The 10,504-nt window shown below is 36.8% G+C and overlaps 2 protein-coding genes across 2 annotated transcripts; one reads left to right on the plus strand and one right to left on the minus strand.

Moving 5' to 3' along the window:
- The first annotated feature begins 647 nt into the window (after positions 1–647).
- On the plus strand, positions 648–2,691 carry LOC142543238 (polyphenol oxidase I, chloroplastic-like). The gene has a single exon (XM_075650367.1). It carries the CDS (start codon positions 672–674, stop codon positions 2,460–2,462), a length of 1,791 nt encoding a protein of 596 aa, XP_075506482.1. The 5' UTR covers positions 648–671; the 3' UTR covers positions 2,463–2,691.
- Positions 2,692–3,659: 968 nt separating this feature from the next.
- Positions 3,660–10,268, minus strand: LOC142543239 (uncharacterized). The gene is made up of 8 exons (XM_075650369.1): positions 9,882–10,268; positions 8,686–8,835; positions 8,379–8,513; positions 6,377–6,442; positions 6,028–6,078; positions 5,230–5,346; positions 4,640–4,730; positions 3,660–3,963 (listed from the first exon to the last, which is right to left on the minus strand). The coding sequence occupies exons 1-8, from the start codon at positions 10,077–10,079 to the stop codon at positions 3,791–3,793; spliced, it is 981 nt and encodes a 326-aa protein (XP_075506484.1). The 5' UTR covers positions 10,080–10,268; the 3' UTR covers positions 3,660–3,790.
- Between the last annotated feature and the right edge of the window lie 236 nt (positions 10,269–10,504).

Consider the following 10,504-nt stretch of genomic DNA (forward strand, 5'->3'; position numbering starts at 1 on the left):
CACTTCTTAGACCTTTAGACTAACTTTCCATTTAATCCTAATTCTACGGCAATCGATTTTTCACACCACATCAACTTTTTCCTTTTGATCGATGAGGGTAATGGAGGAGTTTAAGTCTCAAATTAAATAGACAATAAAATATCATACAAAAAAACGTGAGATAGATAAATTATACTTGATTGGATAGTAACATAGCTCTCTATCAATCGCGTGAATTTTGTGGTTTACCTCAATCTTGTAACACAAGGACCAGTAAATTTTTTTTTTTTTTTTTTTTACAGTTTTTGATGTTAAAATAAATTAATTCATGATTTTAGTTGAATAATTTGTATTTTTTTATTTTATTTATTTTTCATCAAAATGTTAATATGATGTCGAAATAATGACGTAATATCAAAAATTGCTAACGTCGGTGTATCCAATGTCAAATACACACATCCGTGGAAAATGATTAAAAGTATTTTCGAATATATATGAACTTCAATTTTTTTTTTAAATAAATAGTTTATTGTACAAGACACGTAGAGGTTTGAAAGAATTTGCTAACTGTGTTTAAATATTTTTAAAAAAATTAGCTCATAGTAATCTAATCTAATCCTCGGACATCCAATTAACCTACACGATTATAAATAAGCATATATGCTGAATTCGTTTCCAAACCAAACACAAATATGGCTTCAATTCACCTACCATGCGCCGCCACCTCCACCACCACCAATCCCTCCGCCACCTCCCGCCCTCTCTTTCTTAAGCAATCCCATTTCATCGCCTCCGCAAGGCGCACCCGACGCCTGCAAGTTTCTTGCACTAACAATGGCCATAACCAAAAGCACTCCTCCGAAGACACTGAGACTTCCCAAGGGAAAGTCGACAGGAGGAACATGCTTCTCGGTTTGAGTGGTCTTTACAGTGCCGCCAACCTGATTTCGGCTCCAGGCAGCTCTGCGAGTCCCATACAAGCACCGGAGCTCGATAAATGCGGTGTTGCTACGAACTTGAACACCGGCAAACAGCTTGATACAAACTGTTGTCCCCCGGTTGTACAAAGTATCATCGATTATAAGATCCCTCCAGTCTTGAAAATGAAGATGAGGCCTGCCGCACATAAAGTCTCGTCTGAATACATATTCAAGTACAATTTAGCCATTGATCGGATGAAACGTCTTCCGAAAGAAGACCCGCGTAGCTTCATGCAGCAAGCTAACATCCACTGCGCTTACTGCAATGGCGCCTACGATCAACCTGGGCAGGGAACTCTGGATCTTCAAGTTCATAATTCTTGGCTTTTCTTCCCTTTCCATAGATGGTACCTGTATTTCTACGAGAGAATCTTGGGGAAACTGATTAATGACCCCACTTTCGCGTTGCCATTTTGGAACTGGGATAACCCGAAAGGGATGGCCATTCCGGCCATGTTCAACGATCCAAAAGCAGCTCTCTACGACGAAAAGCGCAACCAAGCAAACCTCCCACCGGCTGTGGTGGATCTTGGCATGACCGGAAACAAAGATCCTCTTCAAGTTGTGTCTAATAACCTCACCATTATGTATTCTGAGATGATTCGAGGCAACTCGAGCGCGACTGATTTCATGGGACAGCCTTATCGCCAAGGAACCCCTGTCAACCCCGGGCCTGGAGCTTCCGAGCGGGGCTCCCACACAGCCGTGCACGCCTGGGTTGGAGACCCTAGAGAGCCCAGTGGTGAGGACTTGGGTAATTTCTACTCGGCGGGCCGAGATCCGTTGTTTTACGTCCACCATGGAAATGTCGATCGAATGTGGACTTTATGGCAGTATTATCTCCCCAGTGCCAATGTGCCGGACAAGAAAATAACAGACCCTGATTTTCTCAATGCCCAATTTTTATTCTACGACGAAAATTCTCAGCTCGTGAGGGTGACGGTAAAGGACTGTTTGAGCAACATAGATATGGGATACGAATACGAAAGAATCGACCTTCCCTGGCTCGACTACAGGCCCCCACCTCAAACTGCCACTGCTAAGGTCACCAGAGCTGGCACATCAGCCGCAAAAGCAGATACAGTTTTCCCTCTCAAACTTGACAAAATTGTCCGAGTCCTAATTCCGAAAACAAAGAAAGGAAAGGCCGATGAGGTTCTGGTGATAGAAAACATAACTGTGGACACTACCAAGTTCTTGAAATTCGACGTGTTTATCAACGACGAGGACGACAATGTTCAGGAACTAGACAAGGCCGCATATGCTGGAACATATGCTCAGATTCCACACAAGACAAAGAACCAAACGGCAACAACTTCGATTCGATTGAAGCTGACGGATCTGTACAATGATATGGATGTGGCAGATGATGAAGACGTGTTGGTCACATTGGTGCCGAGGCATCAGGGAGAAGGTGTGACCATTGGTGGTATCAAGATTATTGAGAATCCAACACCAGCACCAGCACCAGCACCAGCACCTACCCCTGCGGCTTCAAGTTAAATTATCTGTCGATTTCTCCAAAGTTTACGGATTGCATGTTTGCCGATGATTGTAATAAAGATGGTAAGGTGTCTGTGGTGTTTTGTTTGCTGTTTTTCCGATGATTCTGCATTGCTTTCCTTCCTCTAACTTGGTCTTGCACATCAAGTTCTTGATCATTTCGAATAAAATTTCCCTTATTTGCTTCAAAGTTTCGAGACCCCAAAAGCATTTTGTGATCATTAATTCATATCATCTCCTTGCCTGCTAATTATTTTGTAGCATCATTTCGTTGAAATTATTGTAAGTCATGGAAGATGATATAATCAATAGTTTTATTCATTAACACCATCCCATATAAGGCTGATCGTTAATTAATTTTCAAGTTTATCGTGCAAATAATTCTATTAGAATAGAAACAGCGACAGCAGCGATTGGACCTAGACAATAGGTGAATAAACTGTTGACTGTCTTGAAATATTCTCTATTGAAGACAATTGGAGAACTTGCATCAGAGTTTTACTGCAGGAGTCCAGTACTCCACGGGTTAATTTTACCGGTAACAAACAAAATAAGGCAATGACACCATAATACGGTGTGACATAGGAGTGTTCATCGAGATGGTTCGATTCGTTTTTCATTCAAAAGGTTCAATTTTTTGAATTAAAGCCAATAAACGCCTAATCCAATATCGGACTGTTGTACTTCGATTATATTTGATTATTCATAACATGATTCAGTTTTTACGATTTGGGTTTTTTTTTTCCAAGACAAATTGAAACATATATGAGTCTGGTTGTTTTAAAATACGAGTCAATATTGAATTACTTCTAAAGACAAATTCTATAGAAGAATCAAAATTATTTTAAAATTTGGATGTAGGTAAAATAAAAGATGAATTCGTTTTTTTTTTTAAATATTTTTTGGAAAGTCTGACGTCAAGTTTGTTACTGACAGTGAAAAGAGCAGAAAAATAAAGATAAAAAACAGAAGGTAAAACAAGGGGAATGGAGGTGCAGATTTTTAAAATCCTAAATATTTGTTTACTCAAGTGTAGACCTCAGAACATGTTTGGATATATTATCCAACAAAAATGAAGAAATAAAAAAGTATTTGTTTTTCAATACTTGCCCCTATATGCTTACTCTAGCTTCCATCCACCTCCCAGGAAAAGCAAAACCAATAAATGGTTAGCTGGAAACCTTTTCTTCTTTAAAAAAAGGGGAAACACAAACTCAAAAAACACGAAAAGATAACCAGACATGCTCTTAACTGTTGGATACAGTAATGCCACAGCTTGATCCAAAGAAATGCCAATGAAATCAAATACAAGAACGTGCAAACTATTCTTATTGTCCATCGTCATCATCTTCATCACTTCCATATAGCTGGCCTAGCGAATGTAATCCACCGTTTGTCACTGCATCGTCTTCCTTCATAGGCTTGGAGTCTGCCACTGTTTTCTTGACGATAGCAACTCTAATGGAAGAAGATTTGAAAACAGATTTACCGTCACCCTTATCTGTCAACAGTTACAACATGGAAATCTTAAGAAGTGTGTCGGTACGTAACACTTTCTTCCGTAAATTTCACGAGGAAATGATCAAAAGACGATCTTTATTCACGTGAACACAAACTGATCAAATACCAAAGAATCACATACCAGACAACATATAAACACTCCAACTCACAATTTAGCAATTGTACCGATGAGTTCTAGCTAAACATACTCATATTTGTGATCATTTTTTGCAGTCAAATCAAAAACATGTAAAATACACTTGGAAAAAGGAAATACAGGGAGGGGGGGAGGAAAAGAAAAATGCTTTAGAACATACCAAAATATAAACCTATATTTAATCTTTTAAGAATATAAGAGAAATTTGAATAAGAGAACTTATAAGCTACCAAAACAATTAAGAAGAAAAATGGTTAGCCTAGCACCCGGGCATAAATGCAAAATGGTAGAGTATAAAGGTCAAAGGCAAAGACATTGGCAAATCATTTTCTAGTGTGTTGACTAAATTGATTTGAACTTAATTCGAACAGCGAAGCGCCCAAAACCTGTAGTACAAGTGACGGCAATTGGAGAAAATGTAAATACTTATCTCAGAACTCCCCCAACCAACACCAAGAAAAAAATAAAGAAAAAGCAAATAAAAATTCGGTATTTTCAAAGACACTAGAATTGTACACACCTTTGTTATTGGAGTTCTCAAAAGCACCGGCTGTCATCAAAGAATCGGTTGGAGTTGGATTAGAACGTTGTTCTTGGGATTGTTTTCTCCTCTGCATCAATAAGAGTAACAAGGTCAGTATCAAAAATTCAACAAAAACAGGCTTGTACTAATTAAGGTCTCAGGATAAATACATGTTGTGCTTATTTATAATGATTTCAAAGAAGTCCTCTGACTAGCAGGAAACAAATTATGACAGTTTGAAACACTGTAATTCTATCACAAGACTATTGTCAAAAGAATATTTAAAGATCAAAGAGAAGATGACAGATTAAGGATCCTAGTTGCTTCAGAAGCCCCTCTCACGTCAGAACACTATAAATGCATATGCGAGGGTAACATTTTAATCATATAGAGTGAAACATGTCTTAAGGGGACAATCCCAGCAAGCAATAAGGATAAAGGATGCAAAATATAGTCCTACAAGTTATTTGTTTCCTGGAAAATAAATGAAATATGTAGGATATAAATTTAAGGATTGAACAGTAAAGTTTCTAAAAAGGCCTCAAGAAAGACAAAACTCAACCAAATAGCCAAAAAGAAACTTTTACCTTCAAGAAGCCTGTGGAGGTTTCCCCATTATCAGAGGAAAACAATGTTAAATCCTCATTGTCATCACTGATATCTTCATCATCAATTCTTCGTATGATAGAAGCCTCTCTTTGTCCCTAAGTCAACGATGGAAGATGGAAAGTCATATCAAAAAACTGCAAAACACACATATTGGGAAGAAAAGGAACGAAACAAAGAAAAAACAAACTCACAGTTATTTAAAGCGCAAGGCAGAGAGCGCACCTTATTGAACTAAGGCGCACAAGTCAGCAATTTTTTAAATATGCATATATAAAATGAATTATACTAAAATAATAAATTTTATATATGCATGCAACAAAGATAAATTTCACAAAATATTAAATAATAATGCAGCCCAAAAGTTCATTAGAAAGAGTTGGGGTGATCTTGGAATTTAACATGTTGCTGGAATTAATTTATGGTAAAGAAACGAGAGTGGGAAAAAAAGGCTGCTGTCATGTATTTATCCAAATATCTATGCGTAGTGAAAATAAGGAAGACGAGATGATGCTGCAATTATAAAACTGTGGCAAAACTTCAGGCTTAGATTATTGGGCCCAATTGGCCGCGGGTTTCTTTTTTAAAAAATTGAATTCAATCAATTGAGCCATGAAATTTTCATCTTTCGACGAAGAGGGCAACATCACGGCCATGGTGTACGACCTGTGGCGTGCCTTTTGCTGAAGTGCACATGAGGCAACTCTCATGTGCAGCCCATGTGTCCGCCTTTAAAAGTGTGAGCAAACCAGACGAAGAAATTGGCCACACGTTCTCACCTTAAATACTGATTTTATAAGAGCTTCATCCTCCTCTTCCAATATCCTTTCCTATCAAACAAACAATATAATATGAATATATTTTGTGGTTGAATAAAGTGTCTCATGAACTAAAGAGAAAGAAAGATGAATACAGAAAGATCTACAAATTTTGGAGTTTTTTGGCCAAAAGAAACTGTAGAAATGAAATCCAAATTTGAAATTCCATAATATATAAGATTTGTGTTCTACTACTCAAAACCAATATTCTTGATTTGCATTCTTTAGTTATGATTAGTAGTAGCTTACTTAAATTGCATTATTCAATGCATCCAAGATATTTAAAACTAAAATAGCTATTGACAATTACCTTTTTCTCATTGGAACGTTGAAGAGCTTCAAGCATTGCATCTACACTAACAGTTGCATGTCTTGACTGCAAAGGGAACAAGAAAACAGAAGAGGAACGTAAAAAAATCAGAATTGGGTACGTGTAACTCATATTAATAATACACTGCATATAGTAAGGCCCAACGGTTTTCAGAAGCACTAGAGTAAGGTAAGGCATGAGAATTATCAAAGTAAGTAGAAGTAAAACATAGTATTCTAGAACCTCAAATATAAATCTCACAAAATTCGGACAACGAAAGAAAAAATTATATATTCACTAATATAGAAGCAAAAATTATTTACTATTGCATTGCCTCTCACAAGCTAGCTGACAATCTCTACCTATAAAGAGCCTCGAGCCTTCAGGGAGACGGATCACAACGGAGAATAATTTTCAAATTTTTATAAAATGTCAGTGATGTGGGAAATTTTCAGTGGACCTCTGCCCATTTGTATTCAGCGAATAAAGCAATAGTGCATGAGAGGAACACTATACTCTTGTTTTTTTTGGATTATTCTAAAAAAAACAGACAATTAAACAGGATTCAAAGCTTTAACTATAAACTTAGATGAGTCAAATTAATTGTCCCTCATTCTACTAGTGAACCATCTCTTTGAAAGAAATTCCAATTGAAATTCTTGTCATTGCTTCGACTCATCTTCCCCAAAAAGTGGAACCCACTGTGATAGCTCTAAATGAATTAAATGTCTGCATTAAGATACAAAGGTATCTTATTTCAACTTTTTCACTCTTCCATACACCATGTGATTTCACTTGATTTCGATACATAACCATGGGTTTTAATGCAAATGATCTTGTTAAGAAACCCTATAAAGCTTTATCAATTAATATCACATAAATTAGATTAATTGTAAACACAAATACAATCAGATCCACTCTAAATAGACAAACTTGAGATTTGATCCAATCTTCGTAGACAAACTTGGGATTTCAGATCCCAAGTAAGAAATGTTCAGGATCATGGGATCCACTCTACCCAATAGGAAGAGTTATAGCACAAAATTTACTTCTGAACAATTATCCCATAGGTCTTATATTCATCTAGCTAAAGAAGAAATCATGAAGGAGATGACCTGAATTTGCTCAGAGGTGCATCGAATTTGAACCATGGTTACTTAAGGAGCAAGAAACATAAAGGGTAATCTGTCCAGTAACAAAATGCGCAAGGCTACGAGCACATTTTATCGAAATAAGACACACCAAGGATGATATTTTATGATGAACATATATGAGATAATTTTTATTACATAGAAACAAATTTATACTCAACAGACTAATAAATGATAATTGAATCAAATTTCTTCAATAAATACCTAGTATAATTAAACAAAAAACATCAATCATTTGAATCACCAGACCCTTCTTCATCATTAGACGCACTAGAAAGTAGAAGAGGAACATTCAGAGTGATTTTGGAATCGAGAATTTAGTATTTTAAGCATTTAAGGCTTGTTTTACTTTTACAAATCATGTGCAACGAACTAGCAACATGAGTTCAGGAAGGAAGAAGTTCGTGACTCTGTTCAGCATACAAAAAGTCAAAATCTTGCTAGGCCATGATTTTTAACAAGATGCGAGCCTCTGTTTTCCCTTTTTTAACATAAACACAAGAAGTGTGCTTTTCGTGCTTAAGGCATGACTTACGCTCCAAGGGTTCGTGCTTAAGGCATGACTTACGCTCCAAGGGTTTTGAACCTAGTGCGGCCTGCACCTGGTTGACTCCAGCACCCAGGTGAGGCAAGCCGCGCCTTTAACAACTATGTACGGAACGAGCATGAAGAAATTAATGATACTTCCTTATCCTTTAGATTCTTGTTTTAGGCATGCAACCCATCCAGGGGCTGTGTCTAAGAGTGTGTCTTTCGTGGTTTTTAATCTATGGTTCTGAAACTAGAAGAGGACTACTGATAACTGATGATAAACAAAATATCAAAAGTATCTCACTTGAATCATTATATACCTTCATAGATTTCATTTCATCCAAAGCAGCAAGAATATCCATTTCCCTTTTGGAGTCCAAAGTTCTATTCTCCAATGATTTCATAGCATCTCCCATCTCTTCAGCATTCCTTTTTTTGGTTGCTTCATCCGTAGCCTGCATATAAAGATAATGTACTTTAGATCATAACTGCAACAATACACACACATCACATGGTAAAACATATGGTTGAACTCGCTACAATTCTAACAGGAATACAGCCTCAATCTCAAAATATAAAACATAAGAAAATTACACGAGTATGAAGTACGTAAGAAGAATAGAGTACCTCATCTTCAGCTCGCCAAGGTTCAAAATTTCTTGTCGCCCCTGATTCAACAACATAATCAGAGTTCTGTGGATCGGTCTTGTACGTTATTTCAGCTGAGCATTTCGTGCATTTAAAATAGAACCTAAAAATTTGGATTCCCAGGTAGGTCTGCATATGAATAGATACAACCAAGTCAGGGAGAGTGTTGTTAAAACTGCAATATTTAGTGACAAACAACACCTAGCTGAATTGAATAAAGGGGGATAGGTAACTACAGATCCAAAAGAAGAGGCGATTCTAGTCTTTATGCCAAAAGTAGTACAGTAGTAGCCCTACTGTTATCGGGTCTTTACACCAACTCCTAGCTACATACAACAAAAATACTTTAATAAATATTAGAACGAGTCTGAAACACAGAAATTGAGGGCTCACATCCTTAATTCAAAATTCCATAAGACATGCAATAATGAATAACAAACATCAAAGACACTATACTAAGCGAATAACCCATACAATGGCATGGCAGAGGCAGAAAAATCACTTCTTTTGAAAGTTCTAAATGAATATCATTTTCTTGTAATTAATTTTGATGGCTCCTTTTTAACAATATCACCTTTTAACATTTTCACCCTACACAACTAACAAAAGACATACTCCGTCCATGTAATAACAAGAAAGAACAGGATGAAAAAGTTCACAGCGTGGAGCATCTGTCAATCTAATACTTGGCAGCACTAGTATGATGGTGGACTACTGATGTTATAGCACGTAAGTCAAATTCGAAACTGAAGAAAAACTTATAAAAATTCATTAAAACATTGAAAGAACAATTGACTGGAATATAAACTTGAGTCTAAACAAACACCCACATGAAATATGCAGTAACACAATAGACTTACACGGGCTTATTGAACATACAGTACCACAAAAACAGCTTAGATTTCGCCATATGTGCTTGCGTTTAGAGTAATTAAAGGAAAGTTGAGCTTAAATGTTGAAAGAAGACGCCTGATCACATTTTCAAATTTACTCCATCAGGTAATAACCCTAATGCCACATGCTTAAATCGAATTATGAACGATCAATTAAAAAAACCCTAAATTCATGAACTGGCAAAAGACCCTACATCCGGGAATTTGATCATAACATCAATCACTACCCTCCACCAATAAATCTAAATAAGAACAAAATAGATAACTCAGCACATCTCGTACCTCTCCGATGACATCTTCTTTGCGGGAGTTAAATTTCGTTCCTTTATAAATGTAATTCCCGCAAGTACCGCAGCGAATGCTCATAGGCAACATCATACGGACCTTCATCTGCTGATTTTTGAGCTGCCGCCGCCGCGGAATCTTTGCCGGATCGAAGTCCGGGGGGTAATACTTGTTGAGAACTTTCCTCTCACCCATCTTTCTTCTCTGTACTCAGCCCCAAATCTGAGATTCCAGTAAAGATGATAAAAAGCGAAGACGCTCTTTGATTCGCCTTCGATTTCTTGCGAGAATTCTCTTATTGTTGTATTGTTATCCACCCCACCAATAGATGGTTGCTCGTATTCGGTGTTGTGCGTCGGCGACTCGATTAATAATTTTTATTAAAAGTGCTATTTTTCATAAATTCTGTTGGGTCATAAATTCGTTTCACGTGATACTGTCTATACAAATTTTTTTGTAATTTACCCATTTGTACAGACAAATTAAACACGAATTTTTTTTGTCGAGCGTGATTTGTTGCAATTGAACTTAAGATTTGAGAACTCGTTCTAGACTTGAATGTGCATATTGCACGTGTTTTTAGTCTATAACTCTATATTAATCATTTTTCCATTCCAACA

This window comes from Primulina tabacum, chromosome 4 (assembly GCF_025594145.1).
Source record: "Primulina tabacum isolate GXHZ01 chromosome 4, ASM2559414v2, whole genome shotgun sequence".
Classification (NCBI taxonomy): domain Eukaryota; kingdom Viridiplantae; phylum Streptophyta; class Magnoliopsida; order Lamiales; family Gesneriaceae; genus Primulina; species Primulina tabacum.

Bases quoted from the DNA above. Each gene is read 5' to 3' on its own strand.
- LOC142543238 (XM_075650367.1), top strand. From the start codon at position 672: ATGGCTTCAATTCACCTACCATGCGCCGCCACCTCCACCACCACCAAT.
- LOC142543239 (XM_075650369.1), bottom strand. From the start codon at position 10,079: ATGGGTGAGAGGAAAGTTCTCAACAAGTATTACCCCCCGGACTTCGAT. The intron at 8,836-9,881 runs GTACGAGATGTG...ATTCATATGCAG, and splicing joins AAGAAGATGTCATCGGAGAG to ACCTACCTGGGAATCCAAAT. The intron at 3,964-4,639 runs GTGTGTACAATT...AACTGTTGACAG, and splicing joins TGAGAACTCCAATAACAAAG to ATAAGGGTGACGGTAAATCT.